The sequence below is a fragment of the Myodes glareolus genome, chromosome 13 (assembly GCF_982192425.1).
Source record: "Myodes glareolus chromosome 13, mMyoGla1.1, whole genome shotgun sequence".
Taxonomy (NCBI): Eukaryota; Metazoa; Chordata; class Mammalia; order Rodentia; family Cricetidae; genus Myodes; species Myodes glareolus.
This window is the reverse complement of record NC_142038.1, coordinates 49,813,568-49,836,807: the sequence shown is the minus strand read 5'-3', so window position 1 is coordinate 49,836,807 and position 23,240 is coordinate 49,813,568. Positions and strand designations below refer to the sequence as shown.

The 23,240-nt window shown below is 38.0% G+C and overlaps 1 protein-coding gene across 1 annotated transcript; it reads left to right on the top strand.

Moving 5' to 3' along the window:
* The first annotated feature begins 19,919 nt into the window (after positions 1-19,919).
* Positions 19,920-23,175, top strand: LOC148120011 (protocadherin beta-2-like). Its single transcript, XM_087896124.1, has one exon. It carries the CDS (start codon positions 20,077-20,079, stop codon positions 22,501-22,503), a length of 2,427 nt encoding a protein of 808 aa, XP_087752250.1. The 5' UTR covers positions 19,920-20,076; the 3' UTR covers positions 22,504-23,175.
* Positions 23,176-23,240: the final 65 nt, after the last annotated feature.

Sequence of the window (23,240 nt, the reverse complement as noted above, 5' to 3'; positions counted from 1 at the left end):
TAATAAAGGCAATATACAGCAAGCTGACAGCCAACATCAAATTAACAGGAGAGAAAGTCAAAATAATTTCACTAAAATCAGGATCAAGACAAGGTTTCCTTATCTATTCAATATAGTATTAGAAGGTCTAGCTAAAACAATAAGACAACAAAAGGAGATCAAAGTGATACAAATTAGAAAGAAGTCAAACTTTCACTATTTGCAGATAAAATGATAGTATAATAAGTGACCCCAAAAATTCTACCAGGGAACTCCTTCAGTTGATAAATACTTTCAATAATGTGGTAGAATACAAGATTAACTAAAAATATTTAGTAGCGCCCCTATATACAAAAGATAAATGGGCTGAGAAAGAAATCAGAGAAGTATCACACTTTACCACAGCCACAAATAATGCAAAATATCTTGGTGGTAACTCTAACCAAACTAGTAAAAGACCTGTATGTTAAGAACTTTAAGTCTTTGAAGAAAGAAATTGAAGAAGATATCAGCAAATGAAAAGATCTCTCAAGCTCTTGGATAAGTAAGATGAACATAGTAAAAATGGCAATCTTACCAAAAGAAGGTTACAGATTCAAAGCAATCCCCATCAAAATGCCAAGATAATTCTTCACAGACATTGAAAGAACAATATTCAACTTCAAATGGAAAAAGAAAAAAATCTAGGATAGCTAAAATAATCCTGCAAAATAAAGGAGCTTCTGGAGACATCACTATCCCTGACTTCAAGCTCTACTATTGATCTATAATAATAAAAACAACTTGGTATTGGCCAAAACCAGAAACTTGAACTAACAAAATCAAATAAAAAACCTGTCAAATCTTGCCAAGACAGGGTAAGACAGTTTTGAAAAATTTACTGCCTCTGAAAATGGTCTGTCAGTTACTCTAGGCCTTAGCCAAAGTTGGTTGCTCTAATGCTGCAAATGAGACTTTGGGTGATTGCTCAGGTAGCCAGTTGTCTCTGTCATTTGTTGCACATTTTGGAAGTTGCTTGATTGTACTTCCTGCTTACTCAAGTAATATTTCCCTTCTTGGGTCTTCAATGGGGTCGAAGACTAGATAGTTGCAGTTACTTTCCTCTCATGACTTGGCCAAATTATTTATAATACAAGACAAACTTCTCAGGATAGATTAATTATTGAAACATTTATTAAATGTTTCTTGCTTGATATTGTTTATGCTGGTTGTAATTCTAATTTTATACCTGATATTTGTTCTTACTGTCTATAATTTTGTATTAGGCTTAGAACTCTTTTATTTAAACAAAGGGAGGGGGAAGTGCTGTAAGAATTCCTACAGTCAGTAGCCTTTAAGTTACCTGCCCACTTGGGCGTGGCCTCTTATACTATATATGCCAATGTAAAACACACACATCTGGGCTTTCTTCAGGCTGCGGTATTCGGTTGCTGTTTCCTGTTCGAGCAGAGGACAGTGATCTGTAAGTCTACCCCTAAAGTTGCAAAAACTTTTCAATAATGGCACAGAATATACATTGCAGTTTTAAAACATAGGGAAAGGAGCATAGGAAGAAAATACTGAACCAAAGCAAAACTGAAACAAGTTGGGCAAACTCCAAACTCTGCATCTCCATGTCTGATGTTGAACCACTCTTCAGATCTCCAACTCTGTTTAGCTTGTTGACTGAAACACACTTCTTTTTCTTGCTTTTTTTGTTCTAGTTTCACTCCATGTCAGCAGCTCTCTTTGTCAGGTATCCTACAACTCTGGTATTTCTAACATCTTGGGGTCTCCAAGGCAATCCAGGCTTTAATTTTACAACTTCACAAAATGACCTCTCTAGGCCTACATTCAGGGACACCCCTGCACATGTCTGGCTTCAGTGGATTTCCTTAGGTGCAGAGGCAAATTCCCTAACTCATTTCTTCTATCCTTAACTTTAAAACTAGAACCATGTGGCCAAGGATACCAAGTTTTGCTGCTTTCTGGGACTGGAACATGCTTCCCCCTTGTTCAATTACATTTTCACCAGCTTTCTGTTTTTGAATGTTGCCTTTACTGCCTAAACTTGGCCATCCTTGAACTCGTTCAGTAGACCAACTCAAACTCTGAGATCCAGCAGCCTTTGCCTCTAGGAGGCATGCACCACCACTCCCATCTCTAAACTTTTTAAAAATTCCTTTTCACAAATTGGAAACTTACTGGTTGGGAACTTGCCCTAAGGCTACCACTCCATTTATTGCATTTCTTAATCTGTTTATCTCCTTAAACACAGTACTTAACTCCATTCCACTTAGCTCTATTCCCTTTCTCCTCAAATTCTTTCTCCTTTTCATTATAAATCTTCACTAGAGTTATCATTAATAAATCCAAGACACAGCCTATTCTAGGCTATTTTGAAATTTCCTCTGCCAATGCAATTCATCCTAAACTCTTCATTCAACCTCAGGCAAACTTTTCGGGCAAGGGCAAAAGGCATCCGCTTTCTTCACCAAAATATCACAAGAATGATCTCTAGGCAACATACTAAAATTCTTCTTCTCTGAAACCTCTTGAGCTAGCAGCTGACAGTTCAAATCATTATCAGCACCATTGTCTTCCATGATCCTACTAGAATAGCCTATTAATCAGTGCATAAATCATTGCACTGCTTTCCAAACCCCAAATACCAAAGTTCAAATTCCTCTGAACAACACACGGTCAGGCTTATTACAGCAATACTCTACTTCTGGTACCAACTTCTATCTTAGTTAGGGTTTCTATTGCTGTGAAGAGACACCATGATCACAGAAATTATAAAGGAAAACATTTAATTGAGGTGGTGACTTACAGTTCAGGGATTTAGTCCTTTGTCATCATGACAGGGAGCATGGCAGCCTGCAGGCAGACATGGTACTGGCTACATCTAGATCAGAAAGCAACAGGAAGTGTACTATGGCACCCTTGAGACCTCAAAACCCACACCACAGTGACATACTTCCTCTAACAAAGTCATACCTATTCCAACAAGTGCACACCTCCTAATAGTGCAACTCCCTGTGAATTTATGGTGGCCAATTACATTCAAATTATTACCCCACTCCTTGCATTTATTTGGTGCAGTGTTTGAAGTCTTATCTAGAGTAACAGAAGAAAATAGGAAACAGAAGTAAATAGGAAAGAAGTCAAATTGTCCCAACATGCAGATGACATGGTCCCATACTTTAAAGATCTAAAGACAGGTCAAGTGTGGTTGTGCACACTTTAAATCCCAGTGTGTGGAAAGCAAAAGCAGGTAGATTCTGTGGGTTCACGGCCATTCTAGGTGACTTAATGCCTTCTAGGACAGTCAGAGCTAAGTAGAAAGACTCAGTCTCTCAGAAAATCAAAATAAATAATACCCTAAAGACTTCATTCAAAAATTCAGGCCTGACAAATGCTTTTAGCAAAGTAACAAATAGAAAAACCAATGTACAAAATAGTGATTTTTATATATGCCAAAACCAAACTCACTGAGAAAGAAATCAGGTGGTGGCAGAATAAAAAACAAAAACAAAAACAACTAAAACTAAAAGGCTGGAGCTGGAGAGATGGTTAAGCAGATAAGAACACTTTTTCTTGCAGAAGGCCTCGGTTTGATTTCCAACACCCATGGTGTCTCATACTATATATAACTCCACTTCCAGGGCATCCAGCATTTGCTTCTGACCTCCTCAGACACCAGGCATACACATGGTACATAGACATACATGTGATCACAGCACTCATACACATAAAATAAGTTACATAAAAACTAAACTAAAAGGCTGGGCAGCAAATGTAATCCAGTTGGTATAGTGTTTGTCTAGAATGTACTAATTCCTGGGTTCAAAACACAGCATCTCATAAAAATCTAGATATTGCGGTGTATACCTGTAATTCCAGGACTCTACCCTAGGCTACATGAGATATTATTTCAAAAATTAAAGGTAAATTTAAAAAACACCTAGGAATAAATGTAACCAAGGAAGCAAAAGACCTCTACAGTAAAAAAAATTTATGACACCATTGAAAGAAATTTAGGACCCCCAGTGAATGGAAAGGCTCCTATTATCATGAGTTGGAAAATTAATAGCATGAAAATAGTAATATTACCAAAAGTAACCTACAGATTCAACCTAATACCCACTTAAATTATAAGAACATTCTTCACAAAATGAGAAAAGAAAAGCCTAAAATTCATTTTGAAGCATATGAAGCTCCAAATAACTAAAGTAGAAAGAGCAATAATCTTAAATATAAAGACATAGTAACAAAAATAGGATAGTACTGGCAGAAAAAGACATGTACACATATGGAATAAAACAGACGAGCCAATGATAAGCCTACAGTTACAGAAGACCCAGTTTTTGACAAAGCTATCAGAAACACACACAGGAGAAGAGACAGACTTTTTCATGCATAGGAAAACTGGATTTCCATATGGAGAATGAAAACTGACCCAATGTCTCTCCCATAGAATAAAAATCAGTTCAATTTTGATTTTGTCTTCGAAGTGAACAATGATATCAAGAGCCAACAGTAAATAATTCTAAAAGAAAACTATGAGAAAACTGATGTAAATTGAAGAAAACATCTCAAGATTGTACCTTCTTAACTTGGAGAACATCTGTAAAGATCAAATGAAAGCATGAGATAAAATTAAGTAAGAATTTTAGAGGTCATTGTTACGTGTTTGTGTGTTTTTTCGAATAGAGGAGAGGTTCTGTTCTCATTCGGTAAGTCAAATAGCCCAAATTGTATTCACTATATTTTCTTTCGTATTACATTGATAAGGACTTTAGCCTTTGTTTCTCATCTAAGGCTGCAAAAATTCTTAGTATAAATATTTTACCCATTATTTGTGTATCTTTGATAGCTGCTGACTCAGGTAGGCAAGAAGTAGGTTCATTATTAATATTTACTTAGTGGTTGGAACATTATTAGTGCATGACTATAAAGAGACTTCCACACTAAAAAAAATCAATTCAAAACATATCAAAGTGTAAGACCCAAAGACTTTGAAACTACTTGAGCAAAACATTTCAAGATATAGGTGTAGGGACTCTGGCCAACTTGAGCATAGTGAGCAAGGTTCTATTAGCCTTGACGTTCTTTTCCATTCCCTCTGCCTTGCTAAAACCATTATATTTCATTCCTAAATCTAGTCACCAAGGTCTATTCCCTTATTTGGCCATTTCGTCCTCCTGAGGCTGAGTACTAATGTTCAGCCATCAAAATCCCCTTCAACTCAACTAATTAACATGCCCGGTTAAAATTAAATATCCCATCCTAACACAGGGAGAGATAGCTTTATCATCTGTTGTACCTTTATAAACAGTCATTTTTTTCTGTGTCACATCTGTGTCCTCTGTATCCAGAGGCATATCCCTTTCTCTTGTTTCCTTCCCTTTCTCCCTCATCCTCTATCTCCCGTGTTTGTCTCTTATTCTCATCCTCTTATACTTATTGTCCTCTAGGGCAAATAAAATCTCCTTTGTGTTGAGAACTTGGTCTTGAGGGCCTGAACTGATACTTTTCCTTTCAGTAGGTATAGGTAATAATTTTCTGAACAAGAGTTCAACAACATAGGAAATAATTCAAGAATTGATAAGTCACACAATATGAAACTAAGAAGCTTCTGCACAGTAAAGGAAATAATTACCAGAATGAAGAAACAGCCCACAGAATGGGAAAAAAGTCTTCACCAACCACACACCAAACAGAGGTTTAATATTAAAGGTATATAAAGAACTGAAAAAAATTAAACATGTCAAACTCAAACTATCTTGTTAATATGTAGGCTAATAACAGAAATAAACTGTTATCATAAGAAACATAAATGCCCAGCAAATACATGAGAAGTATCAAATACCTTTAGCTACAGGAAAAATGCAAATTAAAGCTTCTGGAACCAAACAAACCAACCAATAATAAATTAATTAAATGAGTGGATTGTTCTCCAGAATGAAGTACATTGGGGGCCAGAAAGATGACTTAGTGGGTCAAAGCTTGACATTCAGTTTCATCTCCAGAAAACATGTAAAGGTGGAAGGAGATAACCAGGTCCACAAGGTTCTCCTCTGACCTTCACACATACATTGTGGAATATGTCACTCCCTACAACAATAATAAATACAAAGATGATGTAAAAATGGTCAATTAACATATTAAAAATGTTCAACATCACTAGATGTCATAGTAAGGGTTACTATTATTGTGATGAAACACCATGACCAAAGAAACATGGAGAGGAAAGGATTTATTCGGCATACACTTCCATAATCACTGTTCATCATCCAAGGAAGTCAGAACAGGAACTCAAACAGTGCAGGAAACTGTTGGCAGGAGTTGATGCAGAGGCCATGGAAGGGTGATTCTTATTGGCTTGTTTGTCATGACTTGTTCAGTCTATTTTATTATATTACCCTGGACTACAAGTCAAGGATGGCCCTGTCCAATAGGATGGTCCCTCTCTATCCATCATTAATTAAGAAAGTGCCCTACACCTGGATCTTACAGAAGCATATTCTCAATTGAGGTTTCTTCCTTTCAGATAACTCTAGTTTATGTCAAGTTGACAAAAAACCAGCTAGTGCACTAGATAGCAGAGAAATGCAAATAGAAATGACACTGAGATTCTTTCTAACAGCATCCATAAAGCAAAAACATCAAGAAAATGAATGATAACAGATGTTGGCAAGGATATAGACAAAAAGGAATTATGTGCTGCAGGTTGGAATGCAAATAGTCCAGTCACTAGGCAAGTCACTATAGAGAGTATTTTTTAAAAACTAAAAATAGATCTTTCATATGACCCAGGTATATCACTCCTGGGTATTTACCCCCAAAGACAATATATCACAGAAATATGTGAACATGAATAAATATGTTTAATGAAGAACTATTCACAATAGTCAAATCATTGGACCAACTCAGGTGTCTATCAATATAGGAATGAATTTACTTTTAAAATAAATGTTAAAGGAGTATTATTTAGACGGTAGTATTTGGTACTTAGCACTTACTAAGTAAGCTGGAATGTTCACTTGTGTTCATTTGTATAGTTCAACTGTAGCTACTGATTGAATATCTTTTATCTGAAAGGCTTGGGACCAGACACATTTCTGATTTAGAATTAGCCAAGCATGGTGCTGCAGGTCTAAGACTCTGTCTCAATAAACAAAAGCAAAACCAAGCAAAAAAGGAGAAGCCTTTGAATATAGATTTTCAGATTTGGGAGTACCTGCACAGACACCACAAATTGGACACCCCTAATCCAAAACTCTGTGGCACTATTTTTTTTTCCAGAGTATTTTAGGCTTCAGAGTTTTAGACGAGGTATGTTCAGTGTATATTTGTGCTGTTAATTAAAAGCCACCCATAGCAGTAAATGCACATTTTCCTATATAAAAACTATACTGCTTTCTGAATTATGATAGTGAAATCTCATAGTCTGGGAGTAAACTGTTGTGTTGTTAATTTAATATATTAGCTGATGTGGTTACATTCATGATGAGTTGCCAGTCAAGTACTTTTCTGTGATCCTATTTTGTACTATTTGTGTACTTTACCTGATCCTATTTTATGCTGGAAACAGAAAAAAAAATCCTCATATTATCGAGAAGATAATGCAAAAGACAGGATCCTGAATAGAAAGAAAAGCTGAGGTAAGGGGAAAGAAGTGTAAATTGTGCAAAATACTTTAATGGATGGCTAAAGTCAATAAAATCATTTTCTGTACCAGTAGTCCAGCAAGTATATAGATTTTTTTGAAGGTTTCTGTTAAAAAACCAGAAGCAGCCTCTAGTTAAATGCTTCCTTAATGTTTTGCTTGGCCAGCCTGTGCATAGTTGTTCTTTTTCCTGTGAACTTTGTGTGTGCAAAGGTGAAAGCAGTGGTTCCTAACATCTGATGTTCTTACTTTGGGGGCTCAGTATTATAGGAAACACACTTAGTACTTCCACTTCAGGGCTGGGGAATTGTAGTTCAGCAGTAGGTCACTTGCCTAGCATGTGGGAGGCAAGTTCAAAAGCAAGTAAGGCCTGCGAGGTTGGGGGCAGTGTTATACTTTTATATACAACCAGCAAAATCAAACCACGGATATGCTAGCAAGCCTATCTTTGCAAAGTGAGGTATAAAACTAGTGACCTGGACTGCTCGTAGTCCCAGTATTTCATTCTCATCCACAAACTGCTTCAATTTACACTTAATAAGCAAGATGGGATCAATTTTAAAATGCAGTTTTGTAGGGCTGGGAATGTAGGTCAGTTGGTAGTATTTTCCTGGTATCTATATGGGATTAGCTGGGAGTTCACCCACACAGTAACACAGTGTTATAACACACTTATAACCCCAACAATTTGGAAGCGGAGGTCGGAGTATCACAAATTCAAGGTCATTTTGGTCTATAAAATGAATTCAAAAATAGCCTGAGACAATTGATCAAAAAAAACATTAAAATATGATTTTAAATAATATCAAATTTAAGATTTGGGGGATTGAATCACAGACTTTAAGCATGCTAGTCTACCACCCAACTGTCTTTAAAAAAAAAAACAAACAGGTTTCTCGAGTTATGAAAGTGGAAACAAAAGTGTTTTTTCCAGTTCTATCTCTCTCGTGGATTTTTTGGGTTTAGCTTAAGTGAATAAAAATAGATTTCACAGAGAAAGTATGTGATCCAATGTACTCCACAGCTTTCGGTTTGAGTGAATACTCTAGTTCTTTGAGTACTATAGTCTTGAACTGGATAATTTCTGTGCATGTTTATTTTTAATTTATTTTTGTTCAATTTATTTATTTATTTTTATCTATCCTATCTATCTATCTATCTATCTATCTATCTATCTATCTATCTATCTATCTATCTATCTATCTATCTATCTATCTAGTTATTCGAGATGGGGTTTCTCTGTGTGTAACAGTCCTGGCTGTCCTGGAACTGGATTTGTAGACCAGGCCGACCTCAAACTCACTGAGACTCTTCTTCCCAAGACTGGGATTAAAAGCGTGAGCCACCAATGCCCGGCTCAATGCTTTTTAAATTAAAAACAAAACAAAACAAACAAACAAAAAAAATCAAAGCGAGACTGCACTTCATGAAAAGAGCTATTAGCAATCCCATCCCGAGAACTTGCCAGAAATCGCAAAGCAAAGTTCCATTCTAAAGTCGGTAAACCTCAGTCTTCACAAACTCCTCTTCCCGGTACCATTCCCTTAAGGTTCCGGTTTGCTGATTTAAAAACTCCGACCTCTTGCGAAAGTCGGAAAGTAAAAGCCGCGGTGCATTTCAAAACAGCTTCTGTAGCCGCAATTGCTCAAAACAATTTCAGTTCAATCAAAAGAGCATCTTAATTTAAATGTAAACCGATTGCTTAATTCCTATGCCTTGTAAAAATAGGAGCGATTCGCCAAATGGATATAATCGCCGTGAGGACAGGAAGTAGCTGCGGTGAACACTTCCGGGGCCGTCAGTAAAATCTGTCCTACCCGGAGAAAGCGGAAGTGAGAAGACCGCGGAGGATTCGGGCGTTCTTGTTTAAGGAAGTGACGTCTCGCTTCAAGTCACATGATTTTGGAGGAAGGAATTTAGCTTTAGAGGCACATTCGAACCGTGCAAGGCCAGTGTTGCTGTTAATTACAAAGTGAGACAGTCTCCAAAGTAAAAATAATAATAATAATAATACTGCAGGGAGTTATTTCCATTTTCTGGTTCTATAGCTCTAGACACTGTTAGACCAAAAGAAATAAATGATATCAATTATTTATAATTATACACATAACAATATAAATAAATAATTGTGTACATAATAAAATACTAAAACAAAAATATAATAAAATTATATAAGTAATTATATATACATAATAAAATAAACTATCTAAAATTTATATTATGGCTGTAGAGTCCTAAGTACCATTTCCTTGTCTAGGAGAGTTATGAGCAAATACGATTCTCATGAAAAACCAAAGAAGGAGAGGAGAGGGGAAGGGAGAGAGAAAATGAGTAAGCTTGAGAATAAGTGAAGCTCTTGAGAGCAAGAGCGAGGGGAGAGAGAATGATGTATATATTATATAAAGAATTCTATATTAAAAAGAAACTTATACAGTGCATGATAGCAACTTCAGGAATTGTTCTTTGTTTTTTCTTTTCTGTTGTATTCATAATTTATTCAGAGAAGTCTTTACTAGACCACTATGACTAAATTAAAACCCATTTTTAAAAGATTTATTTTATTTATGTGTATGTGTTTTCCTGTATGAGTTTATGTACAGTACATGGGTTTAGGTGAACCTTGCAGAGGCCAAAGAAAGTGTTGGATCTCATGGAACTATACTTACTGACACTTGGGAACTGCCATGTGGGTTCTGGGAACCCAAACAGGGTCCTGCAGATCACAGTCACTAAATTATTTCCCCAGTTTGCAAAATCCATTTTATAGTCAAAGAGCTATTGAATTATTTACTTGTAGTATTTAGATAAGTTACTATGATACTTCCTCAATTTGAGGAAGTGTTTGATTAATTTTTTTCTTCTCCATTCAAGCTACTCAAGAATAGTATACTATTTGGTTTCTCTGTGAAGTAAACTCTCAGTAAGTTTGTTAAATAAATGAATGTTGGCAAATGCTAACAATTCTATAGGGAGACCAAAAGGCAAGGGCTACAGATTACGGAAAAATTTGCAGACTAAAAAGTTGGAAATACAGTGTATGGAGGGAGATAGCAATATGACCTCTGCGACCCAGATTTCTGTAAATAAAATATTATCTTTTCTTCTAAAACTTTCTGAGACTGAATTATGGGGATAAGAATTAGGAGAATATCATAACACTTATTTACATTGTCCTGGAAAAGGCAATATATCAATCATATCTACATGTGTGTTTGTGGTGGTTTGAAAGAAAATGGCCCCCTAAGGGAGTGGAACTATTAGGAGATGTGTCCTTGTGGAGTAGGTGTGGTCTTGTTAGAGGAAGTGTGTCATTGTGGAGGCCGACTTTGAGGTCTCATATATGCTCAAGATACCACACAATCAGACAGACTACCTCCTGTTGCTGGCAAGATGTAGGACAGCTACTTCTCCAGCACCATATCTGCCTGCACAAAACCATGTCCTACCATGATGATAATCAATTTAACCACTGAACTGTATGTGAGCCACCCCAATGAAATTTTTTCCTTTGTAAGACTTGCTGTGGTCATGGTGTCTCTTCACAGCAATAGAAACTAAGACAGTGTCTACATAATATATCATTTTAAGAGGGCCTCCTATGGTTGTAGGGATCTAATAGAGTCACTGTGTCTTGGGTAAGCAGTAGAATGGTTGTTTTCTAGAAGTACTTTGACCTTGAAGAAATCATCATAGGAAAACAAAGCTTGCTTTCTGTGATTTAAGGAATTATCTTTTTGAGGGAGCTTTACAACCTTTGCATGACTTTGGTCACACGGTGCTTCTGGTACTCCTGAAGCTCTTGGATTATTTGGTAATGAGAACAGTCTACAATAAGGACTGAAGGAGAAGGGATATGATGCTTTCCCTCAGAAGACATATCAATTAGATCAAGAACTTTGGTATGAGGAACTTGTTTACCCAAAAAAACCAACTTTATGTAACAATCAATAAATATGCCTTTAAATGGCAACTCAAAGTCCAGTCCTCTAGAGACTGGATTTTCCTGTTGCAACACAAGCCTAAAATTCATCTTGGAGTGGTCTCTTTCTTCAACCAACTCATGTAACACAGAACAGCTGACACATTAAAAGTCACTAGTCAAACTGAAATTCAAGGGAGAGAAAGAGCTGACAACATGAATGAACCAGTCATGTAAAAAACAAATAAAACAAATCAAAACTAACAAAACACCCGAACAAGAAGGAAATTAGAAAGCCCTGGAGACTAAAGAAAGGATAGTGTGGCTAGAAGTCATTTATTATGGATAAATGCCTAAATACTGAATCTGGAGAAGTAGATGGGCAATGGCATATGAAGTGTGATACATTCCTGCATTCCCACGTTCCATAGGCAAAGCAAGACAATCTTTGTGTTTGAGGCAATTTTGAACAACATGGTGAGATCCCATCTCAAACAAAAATAGAAAAAGCAAAGGAGCTAGTGCAGTGATTTCAGCAGCTTGAGTGACACTATATTGCTTTGATTTTTTAGATGGTGATTCCTACTGATGTGCGAACAAACGAAAATATTCTGGGTGGGAGAAGGAGAGATAACTTAGTGGTTATGAGCTCTTCCTGCTTTTGCAGACTTAGGTTTCCAGCATCTATATTAGACAGCTTACAACCGATTTTAACTCTACCTCTAGGGAATCTGATGTCTTCTTTTGGCCTCAGAGGGCACCTTTACACACACACACACGCACATGTGCGCACGCGTGCACACACAAACACTTGTTCACTCTCTTACACACAAATATATGCACAAACAATTTTTGACAAAGATCCCCTTGGTGAGGGTGTTGTGACTAGAGATATAAATATAACTGGAGTAATTTATCATAACAATTTAGAGAAAGAATACACAGAACTCAATGCTGAATTGGATGCACGTGCAGGAGTGGGGTGTGGAAATATTCAAAGTACTTTATTTCTGTTCTTCAAAAATTTAAATACCTTCCTTTTAGATGTTGGAGATGAAAATCTTTCTTCTCCTCTCTCTAACTGATGAGGTAGATGATTTTTTAAGTGATAGTACAGTATAGATAGTCAATATTAGCTTTTGAAAGATTCTACTATTAATGGGTTAAGAAATTTGAATCATAACATTCCCCCAAATCATTCTAGTTTCAGCAAAAAGTAGGAAATCTTTATATTTGACAGATTATACACAACATTATTGTAACAGTCAAGATAAATTTCATATTGTCAGAGATTCATAGGGCCCTTGATCTCCTTTTGTTGTCTTATTGCTCTACCTAGAATTTTAAGTAGTATATTGAATAGATATGGAGAGAGAGAGAGAGAGGGCAGTCTTGTCTTGTTCTGGATTTTAGTGGAATTGATTTGAATTTCTCTATACCTAACTTGAAGTTGGCTGTTGGCTTGCTGTATATTTTATTGTTTAGGAATGTTTCTTGTATCCCTGGTCTCTCCAAGACCTTTATCATGAAGGGGTGTTGGATATTGTTAAAGGCTTTTTCAACATTTAATGAGTTGATTATGTGACTTTTTCTTTCAATTTGTTTATATGATGGATTATATTAATGGATTTTCATATGTTGAGCCATCCCTGCATCTCTGGGATGAAGCCTACTTGATCATGGTGAATGGTTTTTTGATGTGTTCTTGGATTCAGTTTGTCAACATTTTATTGAGTATTTTTGCAACAATGTTCATGAGGGAGATTGGTCTGTAATTCTCTTTCTTTGGTGAGTCGTTGTGTGGTTTGGGCATCAGGGTAACTGTTGCCTCATATAAAAAGTTTAGCAATGTTCCTTTTGCTTCTATTGTGTGGAACAATTTGAGGAGTATTGATATTAGTTATTCTTTGAAATTCTTGTAGAAGTCTGTGCTGAAACCATCTGGCCCTGAAAATTTTTTGGTTGGGAGACTTTTAATGACTGCTTCTATTTCCTTAGGGGTTGTAGGTCTATTTAAATTGTTTATCTGGTCTTGATTTAATTTTGCTTTGTGGTATCTATTCAGAAAATTGTCCATTTCTTTTAGATTTTGCAGTTTTGTGTAGTACAGGTTTTTGAAGTAGGACCTAATGATTCTCTAGATTTCCTTAGAGCCTGTTATGTCCTCCTTTTCATTTCTGATTTTGTTAATTTGGATATTCTCTTTCTGCCCTTTGATTAGTTTGGATAAGGATTTTTCTATCTTGTTGATTTTCTCAAAGAACCAACTCTTTGCTTCATTGATTCTTTGTATTAATCTCTTTGTTTCTATTTTATTGATTTCAGCCCTCAGTTTAACTATTTCTGTCATCTACTCCTCCTGGGTAAGTTTGCCTCTTTTTGTTCTAGAGCTTTTAGGTGTGCTGTTAAGTCGCTAGTGTTAAATTCCTTCAAATGCTTTATGTAGGCACTTAGTGGTATGACCTTTCCTCTTAGCACTGCTTTCATAGTGTCCCATAGGTTTGGATATGTTGTGTATTTATTTTCACTGAATTCTGGGAAGTCTTTAATTTCTTTCTTGACCCAGTGGTGATTCAGTTGAGCGTTATTCAGTTTCCCTGATTTTGTACGCTTTCTGTAACTTGTATTGTTGATTTCTAATTTTAAGCATGGTGATCTGCTAAGATCAGGGGTTTATTCCATTTTTTTGTTTCTATTGAGATTTGCTTTGTGACCAAGTATGTGGTCAGTTTTAGGGAAGGCTTCATGAAGTGCTGAGAAGAAGGTATATTATTTTGTGTTTTGGTAGAACGTTGCATACATCTCTGTTAAGCCTTTTGAGTCATACCATCTGTTAGTTTTCTTATTTCACTTTTAAGTTTTTGTCTGGGAGACCTGATAATTGGTGAGAGTGGGGTGTTGAAGTCTCCTACTATTATGTATTGGGTTTGATGTGTGATTTAAGCTTTAGTAATGTTTCTTTTACAAATGGGGATGCCCTTGTATTGGGCATAAATGTTCAGAATTGAGACTTCATCTAGATGTATTTTTCCTGTGATGAATATGAAATGTCCTTCTCCTTGTCGTTTGATTAATTTTAGTTGAAGCCTATTTTGTTAGATATTAGGATAGCTACACCACTTTGTTTCTTAGGTTTATTTGATTGAAAAATCTTTTCCCAACCCTTTATTCTGAGGTAATGTCTGTCTTTGAGGTTAAGGTGTGTTTCTCATATGCAGCAGCAGGTCAGCTCCTGTTTTTGTATCCATTCTGTTAGCCTGTGTCTTTTTACTGATGATTCAAGTCCATTGATATTAAGCGATATTAATGACCAGTAATTGTTAATACTTGTTATTTTGGTTTTATTGTTGTTGTTTGTAGTGTGTGTGTGTGTGTGTGTGTGTGTGTGTGTGTGTGTTTCCCTTCTTTGGAATTTGCTGGTGTAAGATTATCTATTGTCATTTTTGTGGGTGTAGCTAACTTACTTGGGTTGGAGTTTTCCTTCTAGTACTTTATGTAGGCCTTGGTTTCTGGATAGGTATTGTTTAAATCTGGTTTTGTCATGAATATCTTGTTTTCTCTGTCTGTAGTGATTGAAAGTTTTGCTGAATATAGTAGTCTAGCCTGGTATTCATGGTCTCTTAGTGTCTGCAGAACATCTGTCTAGGAACTTCTGGCTTTCATAGTCTCCACTGAGATATCAGGTCTTACTTTTATAGTTCTGACTTTACATGTTACTTGACTTTATTCCTTTGCAGCTCTTAATATTCTTTGTTTATTCTGTATGTTTTGTGTTTTGATTATAATTTGGCAAGGGTACTCTTTTTTTCCCGGTCCAGTCTATTTGGTGTTCTATAAGCTTCTTCTACCTTCATGTGGATATCCTTCTTTAGATTTGGAAAGTTTTCTTCTATAATTTTGATGAATATATTTTCTGTGCATTTGAGCTGGAGTTTGTCTTCTATCAATATTATTCTTAGGTTAGGCCTTTACATGGTATCCCAGATTTCCTAGATGTTTGTGTTAACAGTTTGTTGGATTTAATGTTTTCTTTGACTTATAAATCTATTTCCTCTATCATATCTTCAATGCCTGAGATTCTTTCTTTTATTTCTTCCATTTTGTTGGTTTTGCTTGCATCTGTAGTTCCTATTCATGTACCCAGAGTTTCCATTTTGACATTTCCCTCTGTTTGTGTTTTCTTTATTTTCTCTATTTCAATTTTCAAGTCCTAAACTGTTTTCTTTACCTGTTTGTTTCTTCTTGGCTTTCTTTAAGGAATTTATTGATTTCTTCCAATTTTTGTTTATCTTTTCCTCGATTTCTTTAAGGGAATTTTCATTTCTTCCTTAAGGGTCTTTATCATCTTCATAGAGTTATTTTACAGTCGTTTTTTTCTGCTTCATCTGTGTGGGTATGTTCGAGTCTTGCTGTTGTGGAACCACCAGGTTCTGCTGATGCCATATTGTTCTTTATGTTGTTGAATGTGTTATTACACTGCTGTCTATCCATCTGAGTTTAGGGTAATTATAGCTATAGGTGTTGATTCTTGTGACGTCTTTAGATCCAGCATATCATCCAGTTCTTCTGGCTGGTGTGGGCTTTACTTCTGCCTATAGGGTCTGTTCTTCCAGCTGATGTGGGTTGTGTCTGTGCCTATAGTGTCTGTTATTCCAACTGGTGTAGGTTTTGCCTGTGCCTGTTCTCCCAACTGGTATGGCTAGTGCTTGTACTGCTGCTATTGCTGGAGAGGGCTGTTTACAAGGAAGGCTCTTCTTCCATTTGGTGCAGATGGTGCTTTTGCCTCTAGGGGATGCTAGGGAGAGGATGATGTGTTCGGTGGGTATGGGAAACCAAGTGAGTCTTGTAGGTTACAGAGTCCAATGGGTGACTGCAGTGCTGAAGCAACCTGTCTGCAGGTCTCCCACCTGCTGACTGACTGCTTGTGCTGATGGGGGGCTGGGGAGGAGCACGGGATGTGCTTCAGGCCTATGGCCAAGATTGCCAGGGCAGTCCAACTGGGAGACCAGTCCCTCACCTCTTCCTCCGATTGGTGAAGATGGTATCTGTGCCTTGAATTATGCATTTTATAAGCAATTATCTTGGGTCTCTACTAAATATCCCTTTAACATGCACATTTTCTCAGTTCAAGTGTATATTACTTGATTGATACTATATAATTTTGACTTTTATTAAAAATAAAGTCATTTGATGGTTTTGACAACACAAACTCAAATGCCTATAAAAATTATAAGGAAAACGTAATTTTAAAGCTAGACATGGTGGGACATGCCTATAGTCACAGCACTCCAGAAGCCAAGAAAAACATAGATAGTATTCATAGCCATCCTGGACATTATCCCTAGACCCACCCCACTTCTGAAAAGAAAAGCATACAAATTCATGTCTCTTTCATTATTTGAGTGATAAACACAATGATTATTGCTACATAGATAAAATGTTTGAATATCAAATTTGCATTTTCTAACTTGTTTCATTATTTATTGAACAGAAAAAAATAATTCTTCACCAACTATCACCCCAGCATCTTCAATACACTGGAAGAAAAATCTTAGGCAAGGACTAGTTAAAGAAGACGGTAAAATTTAAGTTATGTATTATGTCACTCTATAAGTGAACGTTTCACTGAAAGTCTAAGATTCTGGAGGCTTAGATAATAGAAGGATTAGTGTGACCAGAATTTGTGCAGAGATGTGTTTGCTGGAAGGTGTCAGAAGTAATAATGGGATGCTTAAATCTCAGTGTAAGGTGCAGCGTGGTATTCTGTTTTGCTAAGTTTATACCACCCAGGGTACTGAGGTGGTACTGAGGTGTTGAATTTTGTTTCAGGAGAGCTAAGACTTTGGTATCTTCCTTGATAATTTTTAGCAGCTGTTTAGGGCCTAAAGATGACAGGCAATCAATATTTATAAAGATCCCCAGACTCAAGGTTTCATGCTATATAAAAACCAGATCCAGAGACAGATCTGGTGAGACATTGGTGCAGCTTTTTCAGTTGCTAAGGGAAAATATATTGCACTTTTCTAAGCTGAGGTGAAATGCACAAACAAATAATTACCCACCTGTACATTTCTGGATCCAAGAGCACTGTAAAAAAAATCCAACGGAACATTCTTGTAAGGACTAAAATTCATACAGATTTAGACATATGCAGAGCACTGTTCATAAGTACACATCGAGTCCTAATTTTATGTCTACTCTTCCACATGCCAGAACAGTAGGAAAAGGAAATAGCCTGACTCCGGTTTGTGCCACATTGACAGAAAACTAATCACGGCCATGGCTATGCAACTTTCACGTAAAAACAGCTAAGCTAATTTGTTTGGGTAGATGATAAGGTTGTACTTACTGCATATCCCTTTTAACTTCTTTACAAATTTGAATATTTTCTCTATATAAGTAGTTTTCTTGTTTTCTATAATGTTGCAGTTGTCGTGTAGTCACTGTACATGGTAGTGGATTTTCAAAGGACAATTTTAATTCATGCATATAATGCATTTTGAGCATATTCTCCCATATCCTCATTCAAATCTTTTCCAATAATTCTTATTATTTTCCTTCTGCTCCTTTATTCACCACAAACTTCTAGTTTCCTGTCGTATATACTTATATGCCTAAAGCAAAGATTTTAAATTATTGTAATAAACTTTGTTTTTTTTGAGCAACGTTAGGTCTTACAGAAAATGAGATAGTACCCAGAGTTCCTATCTACCCTCTTTCTTCCACCCCACCCCCATTATTATATCTTGTCTCAACATGACACATTTGGTAACACTGTTATACAAATTACTGTTCACTAACATGCAAAGTTCACACTAGAATTGACTTTTGTTGTATGAGTCTATTTTCTTTACAAATGCACAATGTTACACATATCTACCATTATTGTATAATAAAGGAAAATTTCATTGTTCTAAAAATTGTCTGTTGTAGCTCATTGTCCTCATCCTCTGCTTACCCTGATAACCATCCTTTTTAATGTCTTTATAATTTTGCTTGTGTCAGAATGTTATATAGTTGAAACAATATTGTCTTTCTTTTCAAAAACATTTTCATTAGTTCTTTGAGAATTTCATGCAGTGTATGTTTATCAATTCACCCTTACTTCTGAGCTCCTCCCAGACCCACTCCCACTCCTCATTCCCCAGATTTGTATGCTGATTTTTTTCCTATTCAGTAACCTATCCACTCCAATTTGAGCTGTACATGCACACCTGTGTGTGAGCCATCCACCAGAGCATGGTCTGGAGCCACAGCTAAATACAACCGACTTTACCACCCCAGGAAGCTACCAACTGCTTCCTCAGGGGTGGAGGCTCATTAACCCCTTTCCAGTCCACGCTGGACGGCAGTAGAGTAAGCAATATGCCATTTTTGTGGCGTGATAATTCACTTCCTTTTACTGAACATTTGAATAAAGATAACTTTTAAAACTTAGTGGTAAGTGTCAACTTACATACTTTGGCTTCTGATTGAATAAACCAGCTCTGAAAGACTTTAAAAAGATAAGCAGTTTTGAATATTTACTCCGCATTTGATATTATGAGCTTATTAACTCTGAAAGATGAAATGATTAAATTGCAGTTATATCAAAATGGTTTTACCTGTTAGAGAGGGAAATAAAAACACAGACAAGAAGAAATGAACTGACCATGGAGATTTTTGTGAGCCTTGGTCATATCACAGTTCAGGGAAATGTGGGTCTGAAACAATGTGAAGAGGAAGTGCAAGTGAGGACAGTTCTGTGCCCGCTAAGTTATTCCCATTAAAGTCTGTGTTTTTCTTGGTCTTTTATTGAGTCTTTCAGTTTAATTTAATGTGAGAGTAGTAACCACAATCCAAATGTGAACATGCCCAAGTTGTGAACAAAAACTGAATTTCCTAGTTAAAAACTTCTCTCTATGGCACCCAGTCACCTTTTCGGTCCTGAAATTGATTTAATTAGAGTACTATCTGATTAAATAATCAAAATCTAAGTATCTTAGCTCCTTGTCTACTATAAATGCTCATTCTCGCCCTGCTTGTTCTTGTTTTGAGATAAAGTTTCTTATATCTTAGGTTGGAAGGCTAGAACTTGGTATGTAGCTGAGGATGAACTTGAATCTGCAAAAAAAAAAAAAAAAAAACCACTGAATTTTTCGCACGCCTTACACACAGTTATAGGAACAATGAAAGCCTTTGAAACACAGAGAAGATGTTAGTATGTTGTGGGACATATTGAAAAGAGGCTATTTCGAGAGCCATCAACATGAAATTGCCTTAATGCGTTGGAGAAAATAAATGCTTTAAGAGAACGCAGGGTGGCGCTGCAGCCTCAGAAGTTGAAGGAATCCGGTCCTGCCATTCTGTAGTCAGACGCTAATGGGAAGAGGAGGGAGGAGAAGCCTTCTAAGGCAGCGGTTCCGGAAAGTCTTAGGCCTAGGGATTGTGGGCTTGTCCCATTGTTTGCTACATATTTGCAGAGCGAGTCGGTGACAACGTGAACCACGACTGGAGCGAGTTTGCTGGAAAGCTGCAGAAGGAGATGGAGGCTGGAGAGGAAATGGAGCGAGTCCTGAAAAAAAGGCAAGTCTTGCTGTTCTTTGTTTTGCTGGGCATAGCTCAGGCTGGGTCCACCCTTAGGCGCTACTCAGTGGAGGAGGAAGCCGAGAATGGCTTTTTGGTGGCCAATTTGTTAAAGGACCTGGGACTAGAGGTAGAGAAACTGGCTGCGCGGGGACCACGAGTCATTTCCAAAGGGAAAAAATTGAACTTAGAGTTCAATAGGCAGACGGGGGATTTGTTCTTAAGGGAGAAACTGGACCGGGAGGAGCTGTGTGGCCCCGCCGAACCCTGTGTGGTTCCTTTCCAGGTATTACTGGGAAATCCTTTGCAGATTTTTCAGGCCGAGCTACAGATTAGGGACATAAATGATCATTCTCCCATTTTTCTGGACAAAGAAATAATTCTGAAAATTTCAGAAATGACTGCTTCTGGAACCACTTTCCTAATAGAACGGGCTCAAGACTTAGATGTAGGAAGCAACAGTCTCCAAACTTACACAATCAGCCCCAATTTCTATTTTCATCTTAAATTACAACACAGTCCTGATGGCACGGTATTGCCACAGCTGGTTCTGGACAAAGTGCTGGATCGGGAGGAACAATCTGAAATCAGATTAATCCTCACAGCGATAGATGGCGGGAGTCCACCCAGGTCTGGCACTGCCCTGGTCCTTGTTGAAGTCTTGGACATCAATGACAACGCCCCCACATTTTCAAAGTTTCGCTATGAGGTTCAGGTCCCAGAGAACAGTCCCGTTGGATTCCAGGTTGCCACTGTCTTTGCTAGGGATTTAGACACTGGGGACAACGGACAAATAGCTTATGCTCTTTCCCAAGCTTCTGAAGACATTCGGAAAACATTTCGTATGAATGCAACAACCGGAGAAATCCTTTTAGCAAAGGCTCTGGATTTCGAATCCATCCAGACATACACAGTGTATGTTCAGGCTACAGATGGTGGGGGCCTTTCTGGAAGCAGTGTGGTGATTGTCCAAGTGATGGATTTGAATGACAACCCACCAGAACTGACTATGTCCACAGTTACCAATCACATCCCAGAAAACTCGCCGGAAACCGTAATTGCTGTGTTCAGTGTAGCAGATCCTGACTCTGGAGACAATGGAAAAATGGTGTGCTCCATCCCAGAGGATCTTCCTTTTATTCTAAAACCCTCAGTTGAGAACTTTTACACTCTTATGACAAATACAGCCCTGGACCGGGAGACCAAATCGCAGTACAACATCACCATCACCATCACTGATCTGGGCACACCCAGGCTCACAGCCCAGCACACCATAACAGTACAGGTCTCTGACGTCAACGACAACGCCCCAGCCTTCACACAAAGCTCCTACACCCTGTTTGTCCAAGAGAACAACAGCCCCGCCCTGCACATAGGCACCATCAGCGCCACAGACTCAGACTCAGGCTCCAATGCCCACATCACCTACTCGCTGCTGCCCACCCACGACCCGCAGCTGGCCCTCTCATCGTTGATCTCCATCAATGCCGACAACGGGCAGCTGTTCGCGCTCAGGGCGCTGGATTACGAGGCCCTGCAGACCTTCGAGTTCTTCGTGGGTGCAACAGACCAAGGCTCGCCCGCGCTCAGCAGCCAGGCGCTGGTGCGCGTGCTGGTGCTGGACGCCAACGACAATGCGCCCTTCGTGCTCTACCCGCTGCAGAACGTCTCTGCGCTCTGCACCGAGTTGCTGCCCAGGGCGGCAGAGCCCGGTTATCTGGTCACCAAGGTGGTGGCAGTGGATCGCGACTCTGGCCAGAACGCCTGGCTGTCATTCCAACTGCTCAAGGCTACAGAGCCAGGGTTGTTCAGCGTATGGGCTCACAATGGCGAGGTGCGCACCTCCAGGTTGCTGAGTGAGCGCGATGCGCCCAAGCACAGGCTGCTGCTGCTGGTCAAGGACAATGGCGATCCTCCAAGGTCTGCGAGTGTCACTCTGCATGTGCTGCTGGTGGATGGCTTCTCTCAGCCCTACCTGCCTCTGCCTGAGGTGGCGCGCGACTCCACGCAGGATGAGGACTCACTCACATTGTACCTGGTCATCGCCTTGGCATCTGTGTCTTCACTCTTTCTTTTGTCAGTGCTTATGTTCGTGGGGGTGAGGTTGTGCAGGAGGGCCAAGGCGACCTCTCTGGGTGGCTTCTCTGTTCCTGAGGGACACTTTCCTGGTCACCTGGTGGATGTCAGCAGTACAGGGACCCTGTCCCAGAGATACCAGTATGAGGTGTGCTTGACTGGGGACTCTGGGACCACAGATTTCAAGTTTCTGAAGCCTATTTTTCCCAACTTTCTTCTTCAAAGTTCTGAGAGAGAGAATGACGCAAACACCAATTACAGAAATCAGCTAAATATTAATGAGGAAAATACAGAATCGAGTCTTAGCTAAAACGTTAAAGGCCTGATCTTACTGCTTTACCAGTTGAAGGAATATCTTCCCCCTCTCTGATTCTTTGCATGTTACTGCTATTTCTAAATACGTATGGTTTGTGGAATAAGGAGTTTAAATTTTGCTTGTATTTCAATTGTGATTAGTCTTGAAATTTTATTTGGCTTATAATGTGCAAGTAAAATTTGTGTTCAGAGTTGTTTTTTTTTTTTTAAGCTGTGACTGTCCTGGAACTCACTATGTAGGCTGGGCTGGTCTCTAATTCACAGAGATCCACCTGCCTCAGCCTCTTGAGTGATGGACTAAAGGCACATGACCCTGAACCCTGCAGAAATCTTTAAATTTTGAGTTAGAGCATCATTGCCCACATTTATCGTCTCCAGTTCTGAATTATTCTTAAGTACTGTCTAAAAATATTTTCACTCATTACCCAGGTTGTAATATTTTGCAGTCCAGATCATTTGTGTTCATTTAGTCTCTCGTTAATGTAACTTTTATATTGTGCTCTGACTTTAAACTCTTTACATGAGTGTGAGCAATATAGCACTCTTTCCATGTTGATTTACGCACATATTTGAAAGTATCAGCATAGAAAACTTATGATTCTTTAAGATTGTGGAAATCCTAATTGTTGGGTCTCACAAAGTGTTCAAATTACAAATACAAAACAAAGTCAACCAAAATCATAGTGATTCTAAAGCATAGTTACAAAATACATGCCTAGTAGTTTTCAAAGA

Bases quoted from the DNA above. Each gene is read 5' to 3' on its own strand.
- LOC148120011 (XM_087896124.1), top strand. From the start codon at position 20,077: ATGGAGGCTGGAGAGGAAATGGAGCGAGTCCTGAAAAAAAGGCAAGTC.